This window comes from Poeciliopsis prolifica, unplaced genomic scaffold, assembly GCF_027474105.1.
Source record: "Poeciliopsis prolifica strain line A6 unplaced genomic scaffold, Auburn_PproV2 SCAFFOLD043, whole genome shotgun sequence".
Taxonomy (NCBI): domain Eukaryota; kingdom Metazoa; phylum Chordata; class Actinopteri; order Cyprinodontiformes; family Poeciliidae; genus Poeciliopsis; species Poeciliopsis prolifica.
In genome coordinates this window covers 2,708,810-2,733,035 of record NW_026562418.1, presented here as the reverse complement: position 1 = coordinate 2,733,035, position 24,226 = coordinate 2,708,810, and the positions used below count along the sequence as shown (strand labels likewise).

At 43.3% G+C, this 24,226-nt stretch overlaps 2 protein-coding genes across 4 annotated transcripts in view; one reads left to right on the top strand and one right to left on the bottom strand.

The window, feature by feature from the left end:
- Positions 1-25: 25 nt before the first annotated feature.
- adck5 (aarF domain containing kinase 5) lies at positions 26-6,612 on the bottom strand. Its single transcript, XM_055055853.1, has 15 exons — positions 6,429-6,612; positions 5,436-5,518; positions 5,208-5,357; positions 4,545-4,620; positions 3,498-3,698; positions 3,286-3,426; positions 3,091-3,204; positions 2,885-3,016; positions 2,713-2,796; positions 2,553-2,634; positions 2,107-2,185; positions 1,942-2,033; positions 1,615-1,867; positions 1,388-1,504; positions 26-851 (listed from the first exon to the last, which is right to left on the bottom strand). Exons 1-15 carry the CDS (start codon positions 6,525-6,527, stop codon positions 749-751), a joined length of 1,806 nt encoding a protein of 601 aa, XP_054911828.1. The 5' UTR covers positions 6,528-6,612; the 3' UTR covers positions 26-748.
- A 1,437-nt stretch (positions 6,613-8,049) lies between these two features.
- ctdp1 (CTD (carboxy-terminal domain, RNA polymerase II, polypeptide A) phosphatase, subunit 1) overlaps positions 8,050-24,226 on the top strand; it is a 58,476-nt gene continuing 42,299 nt past the window's right edge. The window contains exons 1-11 of one of the 3 annotated variants that reach the window (XM_055055892.1): positions 8,050-8,999; positions 10,727-10,810; positions 11,854-11,917; positions 12,116-12,244; positions 12,333-12,483; positions 13,982-14,072; positions 15,363-15,529; positions 17,864-18,922; positions 19,632-19,773; positions 19,868-20,092; positions 21,657-21,810. In XM_055055892.1, the coding sequence (XP_054911867.1) occupies positions 8,689-8,999; positions 10,727-10,810; positions 11,854-11,917; positions 12,116-12,244; positions 12,333-12,483; positions 13,982-14,072; positions 15,363-15,529; positions 17,864-18,922; positions 19,632-19,773; positions 19,868-20,092; positions 21,657-21,810 (2,577 nt within the window). In that variant the 5' untranslated portion in view covers positions 8,050-8,688. The remainder of the gene's footprint in view (positions 9,000-10,726; positions 10,811-11,853; positions 11,918-12,115; positions 12,245-12,332; positions 12,484-13,981; positions 14,073-15,362; positions 15,530-17,863; positions 18,923-19,631; positions 19,774-19,867; positions 20,093-21,656; positions 21,811-24,226) is intronic. The other 2 variants (XM_055055891.1, XM_055055890.1) reach the window with 2 other exon arrangements.

Sequence of the window (24,226 nt, the reverse complement as noted above, 5' to 3'; positions counted from 1 at the left end):
TTATCATCGATCAAAGACAACGCAATGGAGAGGTAGAACATTTTATTGTCACGTAAAAAAAAAAACAAAAAAACAAGCATTCTATTTAGTGGATTGTTCCTTTAGCCTTCATTGAGAGCTCTGCTGGCTCTCTATCCGGTAGTTTCACACTTCTTCAGCTCACAGACAAATCAGTTTAAAATGCAAAGATCGAGTTCGACTAGATGACCACAGGAGAACCAGGAAGTCGGCCCAGATTTACGTCATTTTGGGAGATCGGTGATCGGCCGAAAATGAAAGTCATCCAGGTCGCGTCTCAACGTGTGCAATTAACAATACTCACAATTATTGTCGACTTGGCCACTTTTCAGGAAAAGAAAAAGAAAAAAAGATCAGCCAGAAACAGTGCACCGCAAAAAGAAAAGGATGAGTTTTTCAGACTCCCAACATACAACTTTAAAAAACAAAAGTCACTGTACTGCTCCTCTAAACACAAGTGGACAAAAAAAAAAAAAAACATTACCCTTAAATACACTCAGATCATGGTCATTGGCTGTCTCATTCAGTTGTCTTGGAGCTGGGCTCAGTGCTTCGCTCTTTACGCAGAGCTTCTTTGGATTCTCAGCCATCCTGACCCTGAATGTCATTTGGCTAAAAATGTGAAGTCGGCAGCATCGATTTATACCCCCGGGTTGCTAAGGAGACCCTGAAAGGGATGGTATATTGGCTTGTACTTGGAGCGGCTCCTCCTGCTGTTGGATGTCAGCAACTACATCAGGTAACTATAGACTTCGGCGTCCAGAGTAACAAGACCCAAGATCTCCAGCAGCCGCAGGCAGGTGCGGGTCAGTCTCATAATGGCCATCTCAGACCTGAAGGGAGACAAACGGTTAAGTCTGGACTGGCCAATACAAACTAAAAAAGTAACAGATGATTGGTTGACCTGGTAGCATTACAATAAACATAGCAAAAACTCATTTTGGGTGTTTATTTACAGTTCTTGGCAGCAACTTTTTTTTTTTCTCTTGTTGCTTGTGGGTCTACAGTCTAAACCCCTGAATGTGTAGTTTTACAGCAATTTTATTTTTTTTTTGCATGGACTGAGCGTAGTCTCGTAAGGGTTAGATGAATTTAGGTCTGGATTTTGACTAGGCAATTCTGAATGCTATGATCTAAACCGGACGTGTCCCCACTGTAAATGTTGGGGACAACACAAACAGATGTAATTATCAGTCTTGCTTTCTCTTTGTTTAGAAATGTCTCACAACCACAGGCGGGGGCTGGAACATAGACAGACTACCTGTTGTTCATCGGCTTTTAAATTATTAGTTTTGGGTTCACCCAACACGTGATTTTCAAGGACGAGTGACCCAAGTCTTGTTCTTGATGAGAACAAAAAGATGCTCACCTCAAAGCCACTTGAAACTTGAAGCTCTCCCATGTCGACCTGCACCAGCGGATGATTCGTAACCTGGGCAGGATTCCTGTCTTATCCGCCTGAATCTTCCCCCAGCCTCGCACCGCGCTTCGAAGACAAAAAAAAAAGCCCCAGAGAACATCTTTACATGAATCCCTGTGCTTTTAGCTAGCATGTCATCCCAAGAAGAAGAACTTGTACACCCGTCTAACTCTTACCATTTGGCCATGACAAAGTAGCGGTCCACCGGGGCCCCCAGAGCGATGTTGATGCTCCGGACCGTGTTGATGTTCCGGAACACCAGCAGCATGGGCCGGGGCATGGACTTCAGCACCTGCATGATGCTCTCGAAGCGGTTGATGGCCATTTGTCTCATGTAGGCCGTCTCCTCCCGGCTCAGGATGTTGGACAGGGCTAGCGTCCGCATGTTGATGGGGCGCTGCAGCAGCATCTCGCAGAACAGGAAGTACTCTGCGAACACTCTCAAGTTACTCTCTGGCTTCGGTCGAAGCGCCAGAAGAGCTGAAAACCTTATCTTTAGTTACCTTTGACCCCCAGAGCATCGGAGTACGTCTTCATCCCCTCCTTGTCTCTCAGGACAGTAGCCCGCCACAGTTTACACAGAGCCTCCCTGTCTCTGAGGTCAGAGGTCACAGTTAGAGCCACATGCGTTTGATCAAAAGGATCAGTGGAACAGAATCAGGCCTTACGTTTCGCTGAGGAACTCGTACAAGCCGTGGTCCAACAGCACCAGCTCGGCCTTCTTATCTGGACCTTTCCTCACCAAAACTGCCAGAGGGAAAACAAACGCTCAGACCTCAGCTAGCTTTTTATGACATCACAGAAACGGTTTTGAATTTACGGATGTACGTTTTATGAATCTGAGCCTGTAAAATACCCAAATAACCTGACTCAGAGTAATGATGACTCAACTCGTTCCACGGTTCCTACCGACACAATACCTCCAATCCAAACCCTTCCAGATGGCTGGAAACCTTTTTCCAAACCTTTTTCTGAAATTAAATCACTCCAAGAAGGGGTTTGTTCTGGATAATTGTGTCTGGACACGTCTTGTCTGCACCACAATCCCAGCTCTGGGTCTCGTTATGTCAGAAGTGACGAACGGTTCGATCAGCAACAGTCGGGATGTACCAACCATTTCCGGGATGAGGGTCGGCGTGGATGAAGCCGGTGTAGAATATCTGCTCTGCAAATATTCGGATCAGTTTGTCAGCCGTCTGGAACGCAAACACATCAACGTCTCAGCAACGATTGACATCAAAAACCTCTATAGTCATATGGAGAGATCAGCTCACGTCTTTCAGACTTATTCCTTGCTGCTTGATTTCTTTCACGTTGTTGATTTTGCATCCGCTGCAAAACTCGGCCGTCAACACCCTCTGTTCCAGAAAAAAAAAAAAAATGCAATAAATGAAAACGGTGATGAAGGCGGGTTTTATTTTCTTTCTGTTTGATTAAAGAGCTTACTTTACTGGTTTGCTCCCAGAAGACCTTGGGAACAACAACAAAGTGGAAATGCTTCAGCTCCTCGGCGCACCTCTCTGAGTTTCTGGCTTCGTTCTCAAAGTCCAGCTCCTGAGCCAGAGTTGCCTTCAAGTCCTGCAGAAACCAAAGTGAGAACTGGCCAGCAGACAGAAGCAGCAGATCTCAGAGAAATTCAACCGTCTCTAGACCTTAAGGACCCATCGGAATCCAAAGCTGGGATGCATGAATTTGATTATATCCAGCAGGATCTCCAAAGTCCTGATGTCCCCGTCGAACCTGTCCCTCAGGTCAATGTACTGCACCTACGGGAGGGCAACGGGTGGTGCAAGATGTCGGGTCAGAAAGCTTACAGACAGATGACCCACAGTGTTCGTGCAGCTCACCTTCACCGCCACAGGAGTCCCGTCACAGAGCTCCGCCTTGTGAACTTGAGCCAAGCTGGCCGCCGCGATGGGCTCATAGTCGAAGGTCTTGAAAAGCTGCTCGGGGGTTTTGTTGAAGTCCTCCAGGAAGAGAGCGTCCACCTGGTCCAGACGTACACATTGAGCCCCTCTCCTGCAGAACTGGGAGTCCTGTTTGTGCGCCAGAAACTCACCTCCTTGAGCCTCCGGTTTAAGGCTTGGTCCTCCAAGACCTGCAGCGTGCGGATGTATTCGGGGGGCAGCAGGTGGTTGAAGGAACAGAGTCCTTGCCCCAGCTTAATGTACAGCCCTCCGTTCCTTACAGCTCCTTCCACTATGTAATCTGCTGCCCTCTGGTGGCAGGCTGACATCTCAGACAAGTAGGATGTGCTGCTCTGGCAGGGGGGGCAGGACGGAAGTGTTATTGACACTTGGCCTCTGAACAAAGACTCTTGAACCTTTTCACATGATCACGTTACAACGCAAGAATCAGTAGGATCTGTGACACACCAAACCAAGGTAGACCAATGTTTCTCTGCCTGACTTTCTAAATAATATCATTTACTTCTGAGATCAGTGGCAGAAGTAAATGAGGTGGATTAGCCCTACTTGCCAATGATGTCCCCCTGGACATAAGACTGTGACTCCTGTTTTGATGGAAGACTAAAATAGACCGTCATCGTTCACAACTTACTTTTGCTACCGTTTGCTGATTGGCCCGTTTGGAATTCTGCTGGGGAAATCTCACTCAAAGAGAGAAAGTCCAAACTGAGCGCGACGGAGAGGAGAATCGAGTGGAACCGCATAGGAAAGCTATGGCCAGGCCAGCTAGCACTGGAGTCATAACTGTTCTCAGTGCTGGTCAGGAGCAGGATTGCTGTGTCAAGGTTTGATGCAATGAAACCTTTGTTATGCTTCAGTGGTTCGGTACCTGATTCAATGGCTCATGTAGAAGTGAATCGCTAGTTCGACTTGCAGAGAGGAAACTTAAATAAGTAGCATCAAAGGCTGATGCAGTATATATAGAAACTGTTTTTATGTTTGCGCTGGTGCTAGGAGTTTTGTGTCCACGAATTGGCGAGTGACTGAACGTAGTGAGGATCTCTGAAGGGTTCTATGGACGTGATCAGACAGAACACGGCGTACTGCCATCGGTTATTATATGGCATGATTTTGAATGAGGATCTCGAGATCCCACCGTCCGAAGCTTTGAACAGCAGTGATCTCCGCGTGGATCTTACCTCATCCTTCCCGCGCAGAGCCACGTTGGTGGTCCACCAGTAATCCAGGGAGATGGAGATCCCTACAGAGAGAGACCTGGAGGCACGCACACACACACACACACACACACACACACACACACACACACACACACACCACACACACACACACACACACACACACACACACACACACACACACACGTCAGACGTCGCTTGTTATTTGGACGAGGGAATATTAAAACAAAGCAAAACAGAGATAGAGAGAAACACTTCTGGGTCACAAATGTAATTTTATTCTCCCAAAGCTCTACACCATCATTCTGCTGCTGGCTCTAACACCGGTTTGGACCCACTGAATATTATGTTAAGCAGAAGCTTATGATCGGGTCAAAGATGTTTTTTTTTTCTTTTGAATCAAAGCTAAGAACCCACCTGGTTAGAGTTCCCTTTGATTAGTAGACTGTCATGTTCGATGTATATTCACTTGGTGATTTTGTTTTTTTTACAAAATGGAACGCTTACTGCCCGTTTCACTATAACGTTTTCGTGTTGCTGCTGAAACGTGACACGCAGATAGACCAGAGTTCAGAATTTTCCGGCGCTAATCCAAACCTGGAAAAGCAGCAGGAAAACGTATTCCGTGATTCTTAAGACGGAGCGGGAACCCGGCGCGCAACAAACCTGCAGAAACGACCAAATCCCTCGACCGCAATCCTCATCCTCCTTCTCTGCTTCGGCTCTGCAGCGGCGTACTTCACGCCCGCCGCCAGGGGAAAACCCACAGAGAGACCGAGGAGGGTCTTCCAAAACAGACCCCTTCGCCTCGCCGGCCTGGAAACAGAACATACTTAACCAAGGAGAAGGACGTCCATCACGGACGGATTGCATCAGCGGGGCGTGAAGCGATACCTGACCACGCTGAGGGATCTGGTTGTTCGGCCACAGTGTGGATGTCTTCGCAGGAGAGCCAGATGACGATTGCATAATCTAAGCTACAGTGAAGACAAAGAATTTTCATCGTGTGACCAGGGCTGGTTGACGAGTCGCTGCGATCGATTGATTTGAATTTTTGGTTTCGAAGATTTGATTGTTTTGGAAAATGTGGGTCAACATTTGGGTGCATCTGGTCTTGATGCTGCTAAAAAAAATAATTTACTGTCGTTTGTCTCATTTTTGTTTTGCTTTGTGGTTTGTTTGTTTTTAGAAAGAATAAAAATATCAGAGACTTTATTTTTAAGCCATATTACCAACTATACATACAACTAAAAGGGGGTCTTTCTGGTTTCTGGTTATAACCAGGTGTGTGTGTGTGTGTGTGTGTGTGTGCGTGCGTGTGTGTGCGTGCATTCGCGTGTGTGTGTGTGATTGATGGCTGGTGACTGAAAGTGAACTGTGGACCCTGAGTAGGGTCTATCTGAGCAGACCCATGTGTGTGTTTTGCATGCTGGGAAGGATGCAGAGGGGGGCGGAGTGGGATGGGGGGGGGGGGGAGACTCCCACCAAGGCCAGAACTGTTGTTTTTGTTCGCCGTCTGCATGTGAGGGACAGAATGTCTCCACCGCTGACAAATTGACACCCAGATAACGGGGATGTCAGTGACCTGGGCTCGGACATGAACGCAACACGGGGCTCCTTCTGCAGAAGGAGGGCGATTCTGCAGGAGGACCGCGGCCAACACGCAGAGGACAAAGTCAGGCGTTCACTGACGGGAGGACAAGGGAACCGCTCGGAATTGTTTGCACATGAAAAAGCTTTGATATTCTCCGGTGATTTGAATGGGAAAGCTGTCATAAGAGGAAAAACGTGACGGTGAGCGATGATTAGCTGTTAGTCGACTAGCCGACCTCAAAAAATAACCCTGTTGGACTGTGTTAAAACAAAGAAATAATAGGCTTTATTTACCACTCTCGAGGTTTCCCCTGTCATGGTTCCCCGCAGTGATTTGCAGCAGAGGCGAGTAGCGGCCGCAGGTTTGCCCTCCAGCCAGCCGCAGCACCTCATTTGGCTACTAGCATAATGGTCGCTTCAAAGAGCAGCCTCTGCGGCGAGTCCAAGATGGAGTTCGCCCGTCTACTTCCGTCTCCGTCTCGTCTAGAGAACTGCTGGCGAGAAGTCAAGCGTCTCTCCAGTGTGACTCCGGGTTCCAGGCGTTGCTGACGTATTTCCGTTATCCCGAGACGCTCGCGCCTGACTGGAGAGAAGGTGGTTCCGTCAACGCACGTAACAACTGTGAAGACAAGTTGAAAAACCCTAATTGAAATAATCTGAAAACGTGTAAAAACAGTAGCTCCTTTAAGAAACGTAGATTTATCTCATAAGCGGATCCCTTTGCTATGTTTTATTTTTCCTTTTTTGTTGTTGTAACAGATCCTTTATGATGTGTATTCGAGTGTGTTTTTGGACATTTGTACATAAATAATAATCGGAATAAAGTACGTTTTTTGAAGGAAAAAAGGGTGGTTTCGTCAAACTTGAAAGTCAAGCAGTTAAATCCAACTGTATAAGAAGACATTTTAACATTTAATAACAGGACATGTGTAACCGGGTTCTGCTTCACTCCACTGTACCAGGCCGACCCAAGTAACCCCTCGACTCTGCGTTGTGTAGATGTTTTAATGAAGACCAGGAGTTCTGGGTGAACAGGCAGTTCATTTCCTGAATGAGAACAGATCGGGTTGGAATCAATGCAATGGCTCAGCTTCCCTCAGCACACTACAACAGAGCGTCATGTTGGCTTTAACTTAGCACAGAAAGTGTTTTACAATATGAACAAAACTAAAAGTGCAAAATTGGTGCCAGGCACACAAATCATAAATAGTAGTTGCACACTATTGATGTCAGTTATTAAAAATGATATTTTATGTGTTTCTAACACTTTTCCGTGCTGTGTGCTGAGGAATGAAACTCACCTCTCGTGCAGCTTCCATAGACTGGCACTGATTACAGGGGCCAGCAACATATAACCAGCCACACAGAGAGGAGGGCGCTTTTTCCCATTGCACTGATAATATATAAAGCAAGTGGGATTCTACAACATAAACTCTGTTACACATGGATCTCAGATTTCTTATAAATCAATTCCCCTGAGTACAAAATTTACATTTGAGACATCTGCCATTGTAAATTCAATTCAACTGAATTCAATTCACTAATATCTAATAGTATTCATATTAAATTATTATCTATTCTATTTTGTTTCTGTACACCTGGAAACAAGTTGTGATTTTTTTTCCCGAAAGTGCCTTCAGGTAACATTTGTTTTCACTCTGTAAATAAACTCATTTCCATTGTATCTTTAGTAATGAACCGGGACGCGCTCAGCCAGGACGTGACGCGGTTCACACAGGGAACTATCTCGAAAGCCTACTCTTTGGTGGGAGATTTCACAATAAAACGTCATTAAACGGAGGTGCGTGAGGGGCACGTGCCCTTGTTGCGACACGGCAATGACTTTAGGTTTATGCCTCCCTCTCCTTTACTTCGCAAAACCAAATTTACTGAAGATTATCATAACCTTCAGCAATAATAATAGCAGTGTATCAGTAATCCGCTCCAACTTCACCATGACAGGTTATTTGCACGTTGTTTATATTGAACTAAAGCCCATGGCAGCAATTTTGACTCAAACCGTTTGAGCAACAGACGCCATGGTGGTGGAAATGAAAGGATTTAAATATCGCAAATATATTTATGTAGCTTCCAAATTACAAAACAAAACAAAAAACCCCAAAACATTTAAAAACCCGCTTCTGCATACATTTATTAATTTATGGTTTCTTTGTCGATGACAGTATTTAGAGTTGCATACTGATCAGAGGAGTGATTTATGGAAAATAGTTTCAACGAAACCGATTATGCGCGCATTCACGTCTGCTTTTATTTTGAAGAGTATTGTCTTGTTTACGCCGCCCGTCCACCGGAAGCTCTGCGACCCGTGTCGCTGCAGCGTTGCGCTTTCCTGTTTACGAGCGGGAAGAGCGAACGGAGCTTCGCCGTGTTCACTTTCAGGGGTTTATAATCGCCTGCACATTTGTTTTTAGCTGTCTTCGAGAGCGGCGGTCCGCGTGTTTTAATGAGCCACTCGGCACTGTGGGGAGTTTAGATACGTTGTAGGCGGAGCACTGGTGAAAACAAGAGGTGTTTTTGGAGCGGAGTGGGACAGATGGAGGGTCCTCCAGCAGATCCTAGCGGCGGTGGTGGTGCAGCAGCTGCCGCAGCGGAGGGCCCCACGGTGCAGGTGGCGGACATGCGCCGGCCAAGCGGAGCTCTTCCTCTCCGGCTCCTGGAGTGGAAGGTCAAGCCGGGGTCTCGCGTGAACGTGAACTCGGTTCTTGCCTTATGTGCTCTCATAACTCAGGATAAGGATAAGGAGACGGAGGCTGAAGCTAGTCTACCAGAGAAGAAGGTGAAATCGGACCGTCCTGGAGTGGTGAGAGAGCTCTGCTGTCAGCCAGGACAAATAATTCCTCCCGGGTGAGTTACTGACTCTTCCTGCTAATTTTAGCTCATGTTAGTTGACCTGCACGGCAAGGCTACGGGCAGTATGTCAGCTGCATCTCCCGACAACACCCTGTTAAACACGGCTGTTAGCTTAGAAGCTAACAATGCTAACTTGCTTTTAGCCCATCGTCCACTGTCAGTAAAGGCGGCACAAATGAAGAGCCTTTTAACTGCAACCTTCAAAGTAAAAGCATTGTATTTGAACAAAATGTCACAAATCCTCACTAGACCTTTTAACTATCATATTAGAGATGATACGGTTTAAGTAGAATGTACTCAAGTAAGCAAACCACTGCGTGGACTCTTGTTGACATAAATGAGTACTATGTTCGCTTTTATTTTGAAAAGCAAACCAGATGTGGCGCTGTCTCGCGTTGCCGTGGCTTGACCTGACAACCCGGGAGCGTGTCGGAGCTGAGGAGGTTGACAGGTGGAAGGCAAGCTAGAGTCTAACCGAGTGGGCTCAAACCGGACGTTTCCCGCCGTTTTTTTTTTTTTCATGTTACAAAGTCATTCGGATTTCAACATCGTCTGCCTAAAATACCTCAGGGAAATTATTACGGGAAAATATTTATTCACCTGTGATTTTAATTGCATTTCTTATTTAACAGAAACGCAGACATCGCAGAATTGTGTTTTGTTGGGACATCAGAGGAATATTGCGAAATCCTTGCGCACATTTGTAACGGAAATGCAGCTTGTACGGTCTTATGTAATATTCAAACCATCTGAGAAACTAAACTGTAATAAAATGTAGCAACATGTTGAATTAAAATATGTGAGTTCCACGTTTGTTTGATTTTTTTTTTCATTAAAAAACTGAAATAAATGAACTTGAATACTGTAACTTAATCTGTATTTTAGAAGTCCATAATATGTAAAACAAAAAAAAGGCCATTGCTTAAAAAATAAAATAATTGATTAATTTAATGCGTTTTGAAAAATTAGTTGCACATTACGTAGATAATGTGATAGAATTCACATTTCTTCCAAACAAACAGGGGCCCTACAAAGCATGCAGCAGATTCGACAAGGTTGGTAGTCATTGACAAAGATGAAGTGAAAATGAAAAAGTCCCAAGTGGATAAAGTAAGTACACCCAACAGTGGAGGGCCACCTTCAGTGGCAGGGCTTTTCTTTATCAGTCTCTTCCATTGTTGTGGTGGAATTTGACCTCTTTCATCTTTACGAGGTCGTTTGGGTTCATGGAGGTCCTCAGACCTTTGCTAATGCAAAACTCTGTCGAACCACCAGCACAGAGTTTTGAGTCTGATTGAGGTCTGGACTTTGCACCTTTTCCATTATTTTGTGTTGCGGTCAGTTGGTTGTGGACAATGAGGTTCCTTTTTCTTTATTTTGCAACAAGGCTCAGTTTGGAGCTCCTATTAGTCCATTTTTCACACAAACTCAAGTGAAACACAAGGACTTCCATTTTTGGAACAAAGATTATAAAATCAAATAAAAAAACAAAAAAAACAAAATGTAAGTACAATCTTTCCAAATATCTTGAGCCGTCTGTGTCTTAACCGTTGAGGATTGGTCTGGTCAAATAAATATTTAAATGTTTAATTGGCAAATAAAGCTGGTGATCGTCAGCGTACAGAAATACCCAGAACTGTCCAGTGTTTCTGCAACAAAAATGTGACTGTTTTAATCTACATTTAACAAATGTCACACATTTGTTTTTGTCTTGTCTCCAGGGGCGTCATTGTCAGAATCGAAGAATGCAGCCATCCAATAGTGATGAAGTGTCTGTGCGCTGAATGTGGCCAGAATCTGACTCAGTAAGGTTCTTTTCTGCATTTGAGGAGAAACTGGTTGCTGATTCTACAGCGATGTAGCGTTTCAGTCCCCGAGCGTCGGAATGGATTGTGTCACATAATGCCACGAAGTGACATCAGACATGACGATAGAGTTAGTTATCCAGAAATAACCCGTGTTGCAGCATATTACTGTAAAATTTAAAAAACTTCTGCTCATCATCGGGTCGTAATTATTTTTATGTGCTAAGTGGTTTAGCATTAGCTTCGGCTGATTATTACATGTATAGCAGGTCAGCGTTAAGTTCTATTTGTGTTGTTGTTGTTTTTTTTTTTTTGTTTGGTTTTAACACTAGCTTTCAAAAAGTTGTTTTACAGTATTTGCTAATTTCTTTTTGTTTACTGCTAGCAGGGCTAAGATTCTTCCTTATCAAATTAGTAGTCAGTGGAAGGAACTTTTTGACTAGTTGTGTCCACCACTGGCAATGACTGCTGGCTATCTAAGTCCGAACAAATGTTCTTCATTAACGAAAATGTCCATCAGAAAAAGGAAGCACAATATCAAGGAAATATATGTAGGTTTTATGACTCAAAAACTATGTAGGCCTTGATTTGACACCAAACACATTCACGTTCAGTTGGCGATTTTAGCGCAAAACCATCACAACCCTCGTGGCCATCTTGAAAAATCAATAACTTCTCAGTAAATATGATTTTTATGGTATCTATCATGTATAATTTAGGACCAAAAGTATTAATCTCTGAAAAATATTTGCAATATTAGTTTGTACCTTGGCGACCATGTTGAATGTTTCAGTTGCTCACGTTTGCTCATGAGTCATCCACTCTGCTGCATGACTATCAACTTTGAGGTTTTAGATGTTATGTGTTCTTGCAGGACCAAAAAATAAAGTAACAAGTAGCTACAAACAGCCCCAAATGAACCGGTGTAGGAGAGGACTTCTTAGAGTAGCAACTGTTGATGATGTATTCTTCAGTCACAGTATGTTCAAGGACATTAGAAATGGACAAACGCAGAACTCCTACTCCTATTATTTCCCTTTCAGGCAGCAGGGGACAGCAACAGTCTCCATGGTGCACAGTGTCCCTGAACTGATGGTCAGCTCGGAGGTGAGTCATATGACGGCGATACCTTGAATGAACAACCGCTCTACTGTAAAGTTTCATTGTGTTTCTGTGCGCCTGTTTGCCACAAGCGGTTTGTTTGAGCAGCTCCCAGGTCCTAGTTGCCCCGGATGAAGAAGTTTCCTGAATAAACCAGAAGAAAAACGCGATGAAAGCAAGAGTTTGTTGTTTCTCTCCCAACAGCAAGCCAAACAGCTGGCTCGCGAAGACCAGCAGAGGCTGCACCGCAACAAAAAGCTTGTCCTCATGGTGGACCTGGACCAGACGCTGATCCACACCACTGAGCACCACTGCCAGCGCATGTCCAACAAGGTACCGCTCCCACCTCCAACCCCACTTTCACTGCTAAATCTTGTGGCGGCAATTTAAAAAAAAAAAAGAAAAAAAATGTTTCTTTCAGGGGATCTTCCACTTCCAGCTCGGTCGGGGGGAGCCCATGCTCCACACGCGGTTACGGCCGCACTGCAAGGAATTCCTGGAGAAAATTGCCAAACTCTACGAGCTGCACGTCTTCACATTCGGGAGCCGTTTATATGCACACACCATCGCTGGTAATGAACTCATTGTTGTTTTCTCATAACTAAAACGACAGCATCTGCTGTACCTTGCAATAGTTTCCTCACTCTGGAAACTTTTTCATGTTTTACCACGTTGCAGAATTCAGTGTACGGGGTTTCCTCCAGTATATCATAAGCCTGGCGGGCTGCCAGACTTCACTTGCCCCTCTGCCAAGCTAGACATCGTTTGCTTCTTTACTTTACATATTTTTTTTCATACACCGGTATCACTGATTGTGAAAAAGCTACGTCTTTAAATGATGCAATGAACTGGAAATGATTTCTCAGGACGGTGATTTTGCGGAGGAGGTTCACCTCTACCGGCATTTATATTGTAGGTCTAAAGAGGCCGTCTTTGTTTGGATCGCGTACACGTCAAGTTTAAAAACGTCACCACTTGCTCCGCTCGCACCCACTTAACACAAACCCACAAAAGCGCGACAATAAAGTCTGAGTCACAGTCACGCTTTTAGAGGTCTGTCGAACGTGCATTTGATGTGAGCGCATATGTCATCGTGAACAAAGAAAGAGTTGAGTGAGTTTCCGTCTCGACCACACTCGCCCAAATTCACGTACTGGCTCGTGTTTTGATCTGTGCCTGCACTTACGACTTTATAAAGTTGATATAAATGCACAACACCACCAGCCCGTCAAACTGGCATTTTTCATTCGTATTTCTTGCAAATTCTGCTTGGATAACTAACGGCGAGTCACTAGTAAGGCAGAAAAATTGCAAAACAAACTATACAATATAGAGGAATCGCAGTCACTGCATTTTTGAGGTGACTTGTGCTGGATTTTATTTAGGGGTCTCAGAATAAAGGGGGTCTAATACAAATGCACACTACGTATTTTTTTAGACGTTCATGTAAAAAACAAAATATCGAAGGAAACAAAAACTATAATCTTCGAGATTCGACAGTCGTCAGCTTGCGTTTCCTGCTAGCGTCCACCAGAGGGCGGTGCCTGCTTGCGCTCTGGAGTCCAGCTCAGCTCTGGTTCTTTCTGGGGAGGGCAAAGTTTCTGCAACTGATTTCCAGCATATTTTTTTTCTATCATTTTTATTTTTATTTTTTTGGATGCTGTTCTTCTTAGTATAAACATTTCGCTGCTGTATATCAGGTTTTAGACGGAGCTTTTCTGCAGAATCCTTTTGGTATTTATGCTGCTGTCTTTCGTTGTGGCATAAATAATAAGATGAACACCGTCCCGGTGCTTGTTTCTGCTTCCACGATGAATGTTTAATGCAGGTCGAATTGGATTCTGCTGCTGACCTCATTGCAGTGAGTTCAGCTTGTTTCAAAGCAGGTAATATCAGCAGCAGTTGTGGAGTTTTTATTTTTGTTTTCATAACGCGCAGCATGTTTCGTTTCAGAAACAGATTGCATTCAAAATGAAGTTTCTGTTGAAATCAATCTACTCCGCGGAACCTACAAATGGATAATATAATTCAGACGAAACAGGAATCAAACATCTGCTTCTTCCTCTCTAGGCTTCTTGGATCCCGAAAAGAAACTTTTCTCCCACAGAATCCTTTCCAGAGACGAATGCATAGATCCTTCTTCCAAGACGGGGAATCTTAGGTAAGAGACACACTGTCTGTTTACCCATCAGCATACATGATGATGTTTTTGAGCTGTTGTTTAAAAAACAGATGCAGTTTGAATGAGATATTTACATCCACTGCATAGACATCAATTTCCATTGTTTTATTCTCTGTCTGGCATGAAATCAGACTAAAGCTTCTTGTTTTAGGAGGATGACCAACATCAGGTTTGATTGCTAAATTCTTTTCTTTAAATTTAGACGCCTACTTTTCTTTCCTGTTTGGTAGAACTGTCTTAAAATATATGACGTGGGCCAAAGTCTTAAGTTATTCATCAATAAACGTCTCACTGTAGTTTGCTGGAATTGTGACCGTTGCTCCTGACAGAACTGAATCAGGTTTGTTTTCCTCTAACTCCGCCCACAGATTTCCTGTCTGACTGCGATCAGGCCTCTGTTGGCCGCGGTAAACCATTGACATTCTTGTCCTTTAAGCCACTTTATTACGCTACAGACAAATCATTGTCCGTTTTGAAGACTTCCAGGCTGACAACTTGAGATGTTGCTTTAGTATCTACTTGTCATTTTCTTTCCTCATCATGTGTGAAGTGCACCAGTCTCTTCTGCCACAAAGATCACTTTGGAATAGTATTCTCAGGCTAGTGAGCATTTGGCATTGTGGCCAAATGCTTCAATTTAGGTATCATCAGACTACACTCTAGAGTGCACAATAAATCCACTCTGCTTTCCTTCATACCTTCATACGAAACCGACCCTATTTGCTACCACATAGACCTGAAAATCACCTACTCCGGATGACTGTGTTCATGTGCGTGGCTAACTACAGTTAACAGTTAAGCTGGACAACTTAAAGATTTTGTCACCATATTGAGCTACTTCTCAGACGAGAAAAAATGATTATTGGCCAAAATTGGAATCGGCAGGTCAGACTTTTTAAAGATTGGTGATCGGACCAAAAAAAAAAAAAAACTCCAATCGGTGCACCTCTAGATTACAAATGTCTGTAAAAACGTACACCTTTGTTTCCTGAGTGAGGTCTTCAAATACATGCACAGGTGTGTCTTTAATTGAAGTGTTACTAGTTTCTAAGACATATAAATGTAGGTTGAATGGAATAAAAGTTCTTAAAAAAATGTCATTATTCTGTCGCTTAGCAAAAGGCAATAATTGTAAAAATTCTATCTGAGCTGAAACAAGAAATCTTCAGTCCGATTTAGTGTCAAACATGAAAACAAGAGTATACCTGATTTCAACAGCAGCAGATGTTTACTTTGTATTTCATAAAACGTATTTTTCTCCTTCTCCAGGAACCTGTTCCCCTGCGGCGACTCCATGGTCTGCATCATCGACGACCGGGAAGACGTCTGGAAGTTTGCACCGAACCTCATCACTGTGAAGAAGTACATCTACTTCCAGGGCATCGGAGACATCAACGCTCCGCCGGGATCACGGGAAGCTCAGATGGCCAAGAAGGGTACAAGAACGTTTAGTTGTTTTTTTCTTTTACTTTTCTGAAACTTAAAAACTACACCTTGAAATGATATTGTTTAGACCATGTCTGATTAGATTTGGTGGATTTATTGTCTTTCTCTGGTTGACTATAAAAAGTAATTGCAAAGATTTTATTGGACAGAAACTCTGCCCCCGGTTTATGCGCGCTCTTGTCCATGGCTTAATGTACTGCTTTTGTGTTCCTAGAGCGGGTACAAACCCCAAACTGCTGTAGCGTGCCCTGTCTCCTCTGATTATTACGCCTCCATATCTTGTCCATTCAGCCCAGTGCCTTCAAAAGATACAGTATACTTACTTTGAACAAGGCAACTTTTATTTATGTATTCCTTTCTTTCCGAGTCTGCTTTGTTGAGAGGTTATCTCCTCACATATTTCACGCTCAAACAGAGTCGCTGGCTGCCGAGTGACTCAGTGTTCCCAGAGGAATCGGATTTGCCTCGCAGGAGTGTTCTCCTTCAAGAAGTGTTTGCCAACACGGGGCGAAGGCAGAGCTGCACGCGCTGTGCTAAAATCTAAGCAATTCTCTTTGCGGAGCGTATTAGAGGGGAACTTCAGGCAGATTCTGGCAACTAGGAAGAGGAAAGTTGCTCATTGATCTACTTGGAGACAAGTTTCCTAATAGGTCTGCTGTCAGACTGTCGGATTCCGTTATCACAAGACATCACAAGATTGATACTACTATTCCTCCATGTTTTCTCTAAGTATAACCATAATATAGTTCAATAGGATTTTTATTATGGACGAACACAAAGCAGTGCATACTTGTATAGTGGGAGAAAAATTAAAATGATAATCGGTTTTTATTTATTTTGAGCTTTCCTGAGTCAGCTCATTGCTGAACTGCCTTTCGCTACAGGTAAAGCTGCAAGTCTTTCTGGATATTTTCCTCCACATCTAGAGATTGAATGTCTTTCCTGATTTCTTGTCTCAGGTTGGATGGAGAGCATCTGCAGGTTTCCGCAGCATGACATAAGCCTGGCGGGCCACCAGGCTTTACTTGCAACCCCTGCCAGGCTAAACTTAGTTTTTTAATGTCATGTTAATATGTTAACCATTAACAGCGATAGCAAACACAGGGTCGTGTGCGCCACCTTTTATTAAAAATCTTGTATTTGGAAGGTGATCTTGCAGAGCAGGTTCACCTGTACCAGTGTTTATATCGTCCCTCCAAAGAACTAACTTATATGTAGAGTATAAAACATCACAGTGCGCTGAACACAAACCTCTAAAAGACTGATATGAGCACATATATCTCTGTGAACAAAGAATAATGTTTTGTCATGTGTGTTTACATGTCACACACACTTAGCTCTGTGTCTCTGCTTGCAGCTTGAAAACGTGTATGTCAATCACAAACACAACTTTTTCATCCAATCAGAGTATTCCCTGCAAATGCTGGACAAAAAACAGCCAGCAAATCAAAATGCAGAAAAGAAAGAAGAAAACTTAACACAGTAAATATTAGAGTTTTTAATTTTGAATCTTAAGAGTATTAAGTTAATCACGCAAATACTTACTCACCATTTTCCATTTTAGGTAATATTTATTTTAGTGAATTTTACTTTCTAATCAGAATGACCTGTTTTAAGATCCATTGAGGATTTAAATGACGTCCAAAATATTGATTGAATTGTAAGTGTTTGAGTTTGCTTCTGTAAGACTCCATAGTTGGTCGTCAATAATATCTTCCAATAATATTTCTTGGTATATTTAAAATTTCCTGTCAACTTTTACTTTTTTTCAATATAAATAGTCGGTGGGTTGGTGGTGGACTGCCTTAGCAAGCTTTCTGGGGGAAACGCTGCACCTGAGAACAGCAATTTGAACATTTTGACAATCGGATTTATGTGTTGGGGTTGATTGGACCATTCAAAGACGGAACATGCTCTGATTAAAATTTTATTGCAGCTCTGGATGTGTGTTTAGGGTGGTTATGCTGCTGAGATGAGAACCACCTCAAGCCTTTTGCAGCATCAAATGTTTTTTTTCTCTCTAGGTTTTAGCTTCACATATCTTCCTATCAGATATGTGATAGGATATCACACACACCAGCTCCGGTGTGTGTGGCGACGTACCTCACAGCATTCTGTAACAGGAACTTTTTATGTTAACAATGACTTTATACTGAGCTTCCTCTAAAAAGGCCACATTTCTGAGCGTTTTCTAAAAAGTATCAAAAACCGTGTTTGATTTTCTTTCCATCTCACAGTGAGGTACCTCCAGTTCATCAGCAGGTCTCACTTCACCCTCACATCTTGTTTGTTTGTTTTTGTGATCGGATTTTCATGTCTTCCAGCAGGAGGCCCTTCAAGTCGGCCGGCAGAGAGCACAGACCAAGCGGAGGCGATTGGTGCTGATGAGCAAAATAATGGCCTCAGGAAACGGTCAAAGGAGCCAGGCATTTCAGGAAAGGAAGAGCTTTCATTACCTCAGTCTTCTCAGGAAGGAGCTGCCGGTGAAAGGACACTGGGGGCTGTGGAGGAGGATCTGGAGGAGGCAGGACGGAGTCAAGGGTCAGACGCTGGTCATAAGGTTACAGAGTCTGGGCAGAAACCAAAGGACACTCAGGTGGAGGATAATAAAGATGTAAAAGAGGATGGTGGTAACAGGACAGATGAGGCACAGGAAGGTACCAACTCTTCAGCACGGAGTCATGACTCCAATAACTTGGATTTTGACCTTTCTAGTGACAGCGACAGTGAATCGGGTACAGGAAAGCCCGCCTCGCTAGACTGTGAGAGTCAAAGTAGGACTCACGTGACAAAGGAGTCTGAACAGGAAGGAGATGTTCAGGAGCCCTTTGATGAGGACGTGACGAAGGACGGGGACAGCAAAGGTTCTTGCGAAGTCGAGAACAGCTCGGACTCGGCAGAACACCCAGGCGTTGTCCTGCCCGACCCTGAGCTGGGGAACGGCTTCTTAGAGAGGAGAGAACCGGAAACCGAGTCCCAGAACAGCGAACAGTCCGGAGTCACAGTGGGAGAGGAGCTGCTGGATCAGAGCATGGAAGACGAGGAGGAAGAGGAAGAGACCGATATCGACCAGGACGATCACCTCATCTACCTGGAGGAGGTGCTGGAACGGATCCACGCAGAGTACTTTGCCCGTTACGAGACCTATCTGAGGAAAGAGATGTTGGAGATGCCGGACATCCGCAGGATTGTTCCAGAGCTGAAGAGCAAGACTCTGGAAGGCACGACGGTCGTGTTCAGCGGACTTTACCCCACTAACTACCCCATGGAAAGGACAAGGGAGTTTTACCACGCCAAAGCCCTAGGGGCCAAAATCGGCAAGAGTTTGATCCTCAACTCTCAGGACCCCAACCGGACGACACATCTAGTTGCAGCGAGGGCAGGTATGTAGACATGGATGATACAAACGGAGTACAGTTGTATGTTGTCCAGTTAGATTCACGTTTCTTTTATGTTGTCATGAAGCTCACTGACTGGTTGTCAGGGAATAAGTTGCATTTATTTTGTCCCAAATTTTTTTAGTCACTTAGCCATCAACAACAGCCAAATCTACTGGTTAATATTGTAGTGAATGGAGTAAAAGTTGTTTAACTCATGATTTTACCTAAGTTAGCATTTCATACTTGAGAAAGTCGGACAATGACCAGCATCCACTGCTGCAGTAGCGTTTACTAAGCAAAAGACGTTCATTTATGTGGAAACACTTTGGATCCAAAGCCACAATCATGGATGGCTCACGTTGTAGCTAAATACAATCTTTTGTATCACTTCAGCACTAGCTAGACTTTACCATTAGCTTTGGGAAAATACTGTGCTTGTGTAGAGCTTTAGCATTAATGTAACTAATATTTTTGAGTAGGTGTGGTTGAGTAGTTGACATAATTGACTTTGTAGTTACCACTGTACACAGACATGTCAAACGTAGAATGGATTATACTATTGATTCTAGTGTTTATAGCTTTTATGTGAAAACAAATTATTTGCATTCCAAGTTTTCCTCAAAAAATATCACCCTTTTTTCATACATTCCATATTTGTTCTGTCTTGTGAGCTAATGTTTCACCAAACCGCTTACAACTGCGGTTCTCGCAGGAACCGAGAAGGTACGGCAAGCGCAGGGCTGCAAGCACCTCCATGTGGTCAACCCCGACTGGCTGTGGAGCTGCCTGGAGCGCTGGGAGCGGGTGGAGGAGCAGTTGTACCCTCTGAAGGAGGATTACTCCAGGACGCCACGGTACCAGAATTATGATCTCCTAGGCTAATCTGTTAGTAGCTAAACATGTACAAGCCCAAGTATGGCGTTAAACTCCCAATTCCGTCTCTTGAAGGAGCAACAGTCCGGCCGCTTTTCTCGACAATCAGGGCTGCCTGCAGAAGGCTGTCTTCCAACCAGCTCCCGTCCACCCCAGACCGCGAGGAGGGTATTCAGAGGCCCGGACCTATGACTCTGTCACAGGCAAGCTAATCCGCAGGGGCCCTCAGGCAGGGCGTCCATCAGCCTACCTTCAGGTGTCAGGGCCCCTTTCCGACCGCATGGATCAGTCTGGTCTCAGGTACTGCACTCAACCAGTTACATCACTGAACATTGATATTAATAAAATGTAGTAATAATCATTTTGTCACCCAATTCAACACTCAATCAGTTTCTTAGCATTCCCTTTGCTTTCACCAGAGAACAGCGCCAAACTAAAAAAAAACCCGGATAGCCAAGTTTTTTATTTGAGTGATTCACCATAACAGTGCCATCAGTGAGTCACCCATCAGGCTGGGTGACCTCCTGTTCCGTTCACACTTTGTTTCGTTGTAAAACATGAGACGAACCTGAAACACCCTTAGAGTTGTTAGAAATAATAGCAGAGGTTTGGATGCAGATGTTCTTGTTGAGCACCAATGGTAGAGTTGCCTTTGGCTATTATTGTTATCCTCAAATTTACAACATCTGCTAGAGGCTTGACGACCCTGAGTCTTTTCTGTCCTGCACCAAACTGATTTCTCTTTGCAAAACACCAATAAAGAATGATCGTGGAGAAAGTCCTTTTTATTTTCAAATGACTTTCAAGTTTCACTTAAATGAAATAAGAGCATCGCTTTTCGTCCCGTCTTTTGTCGCTTTCTCTGTTCCCGTTTCACCCCAGACGGCCATCCTCCATCCTTAAAACATCCTCAAATTGAGCAAATCTCTGACGATGCTCTGTGATTAATCATCTGAAGTGGAAAATTGCCCTATTTTATTCATGGATTAGAGGCACAATTAAGTTTTCAGCGAGTTGCTTTAAAATGAAGAGAATCATCAAAGGAGATCTGTTCAATTAAGCAGCGCCCGGAGGAAACTGGGAAGCCGTCCCTTTCGCATTTGCATATACATCCATTAGGCTCTTCTGAGTCCTGCGTGCTTCCCACACCGTCGCTCTCCTGCTTTAACGTCCCTGCTTTTGTTGCACTGACCGGTTAAAAGCTGATTGTGTTTTGCGTTTTTGCAAATGAGTTTTGCTCCCTGGCGAGGCCCACAAAGATCAGAATGACATAAAGAAAGAAAGGAAAAAATCTAAAAGTACAAAGCGACGGAAAGTGATGCTTCTGATGTTCTGATAGTCACTAAAATATAGAATATATAATTTTAATGTGTCTTTAAATGAACTTTAAAGCAGAAAGCCAAATTTGAAATTGAATTTTATTCCAGAGACGCACGCACCTATCCACTTTTTTCACTTCTGATACCGATACCAGTATCGGCACTTTAGTATTACCCAAAACAATATGATACAGAAAACAGATGAATTGTCTTAAAACGTTTATTTTTTTAAACATAGACATAAATGTATCTTTCACATGTCAAAAAGTGCAATAAGGAATTCTAAATGTAAAATAATAAACCATCAGAGCACAAAACAGACTTAGACTGAATAAATTGGCCACATTGTCACCAATCTAGATGCTGTAAAACATCAGGACAGATACAGATATCAATATTGAATCGGTGCATCTGTGTTCCCCCTCTGCCCCCCCCCCCCAGGATTCCTGGAAAAGTATGAAGTACCTGATATGTGAATGTGTAAAAACCCCGTTTCCCAACCATTCAGACTGGTTTTCTCATTCTCCTCTGCTCCTGCACCTCAGGGGAGCCGCCCAGGGTCAGCAGAACGAGGCGGCCGGGTCCAGCCAGGACGACGAGCAGCCGGGGCCTTCCCGCCGGGAGCGGCAGCCGAGCATGTCGGAAACGATGCCGCTATACACACTCTGCAAGGAGGACCTTGACAGCATGGACAAAGAGGTGAGGACCACCGCCGCCTTGGGCCTGGGTAGAGTAAAGAGTGCAGAAACGCGTCCTGGAGGTTTTTTACTGTGAATGCGCACACGGCACATAATACAGTGACTCAGCTGTTTTCTGGATATGTTATAATATCGTCACCTTGCATCCACCTGCTTCCCCAAAGCTAAATAGGCTTTTTTCCCCCCCTTTATTTACATGAAAAACTTCACTTTCTAAATCTGGTGGTGAAACAAGCACATAATGCGTTCTTTACATTCCCGATCCTGCTTGGTTGGAACTCCTGAAGTCCAATCTTTTTTTTTTTCCCAGTCTATAAGAAGTTATGTGAAAAGAAACTTTATTTTCTATTGAAGTATTTTGGATGCAGGGCTGCAGCTACAGATTATTGTAATAATTGGTTATTCTGACAATTAATTGGTAAAATTTGTTTACTACGTTTTGCAGATTTTTCGGTTAGCCGCTTGCGCTCATTTTATACAATATTAGAAATGCGTAAGTAAATAAATAAATAATTCAGTTTCTATTTTAAATGATAAAACAAAATTATTTTATTGCTTAAAATTCATACACGCTAAACAGGTGAGGCTAAAACTGCCGTTTGAGGTGAAGAACAATGTTTTTCATCCGATATCCAGAATCTTTTGTACAGTTTTGGCTTAATTGCTGCTCTGAGTGTGTTGTTGATTCAGCAAAATAATCTTTTCTCCATTACTACAGTCAACGATAGCTGTTACGAGTTGACCATTACTTCAGTGATCAATTAATCACAATTAATTGATTCAGCAATTGATTAATCAGGATTAATCCTATTAGTTGTTTTAGTTGCTTTGCTGCTGTAACAGCAGTAAATGTATTGCAGCAAAGTTTCACTGTTTTGTTAAACATTTTGAACTTTGTCATGGACAGACTTTTGTAAATATTAGATAAGTATTAGATAAACCGCCAAGTCTGAGGGTTTGCAAACATAGTTTGACTTTATAATTGTCTTTAAGAGTCACAGAATATCTTTTTCTTGATAACCAGTGCAATAACTGCCCGTCCTATGATAAATAACTAATCCCTGCTTACAGCTGGAAAGGTATAATCAGTTCAATCAGTATTGACAGGTGAAAGCTTAACCAATAGCTGGAGGTCAGAGGTCAGTTACAAACCTGCCCGTTACCGCTCGGTCCTCCTGAAACTCTTCACATTCCTTAGATTCCTTCTGGCCCTCCACTTGCACTATTACCGTCCTTCCATTCCATATCCGCCGGCGTTCTGCATGTTATATGTGTGGGCCTCATGAGGCAGGTGAAGGGATTAGTAATGACAGCGAACTCGGCACCTCCTGCCTGGATAATGCTCTTTAATTGAGACTGAGTTGTGCTAATGCTGCAGCGCGGAGAGATTTGCTCAGCAGACCCTGGAGATGTGCCAAGAACCTCTCGGTAAGTGAAGAAAAGGCCACTCTGTGGTTTGTCTAAATGGAACATGTGACGAGGCATGTTGTAAAGACATTCAGGGCCATTTTTATTGATTTTGCCTTTTCATGAATTGTGGGTTTCTGATGTGACGGCTCAGCTGGAATCCTCTCGGCTACTTCACCGTCTTTCTTCTAGAACTTTCACTTCATAAAGCGCAATTTGTCGCGTCTTTAGAAAATGACTTTGAAAGCTACAGTAATAGCCGAAAAATCTAAATGGCCAAACCAAAAGTAAAAAGTGTTGGTAGTGATGGTCAAGAACTAATAATTGATACACCTGTAACAATAATCAATAAATCAGTTAACATCATGAGAAATTAAAACAAACTTAGTAATCTCCATTGGCATGGTTTATCATTTTATCTCTTTTTTTCTCTCTTTATGCAAAAAACTGCATGATAAAAGACTTCAGTTTAGTGTTTTGGGCTCAACCAGCTCTTTTTATTGAAGTTTTGTTTACAAGGACTTCAAAATGCATTGTTTTTCTTGCTTTGTTTATTTATTTTGGTCATTTAAAATGTCTTCCAGTTCCAGTGTTAAATGTTTATTAGAATTTAAACTGCTCTTGAATAAAGGGAAAGTTACGATGTCCGGTGAAAATTGGAAATGTGCACAAAATTTTCAAACATGAGTTAATTAATTAATTATTAGCTGCGATCTCAACTTCCTGTATGGACTGGTGAATTCGCTGCAGTCGGCGTTTCCTTTGGGCAACCATTTGCTCCTCGAAGCAACAAAATCCCTCTTTAACATAATTTGTTTTTTGGTTGTTTTTTTTTACTAAAACAAATTGACTCAAAAGCAGAATACCTTTTCCAACACAGTTTCAAATGCCACGCTCCTGGCATACGCCTCGGCGAAAAGGGCAGTCTGTGACATTCTTAAACGCTGTAGATCTTCCGGGCCACCGGGGGGACAGTAGCGCGCTTAATTGGCCGGAGCGAGGCAGAACGT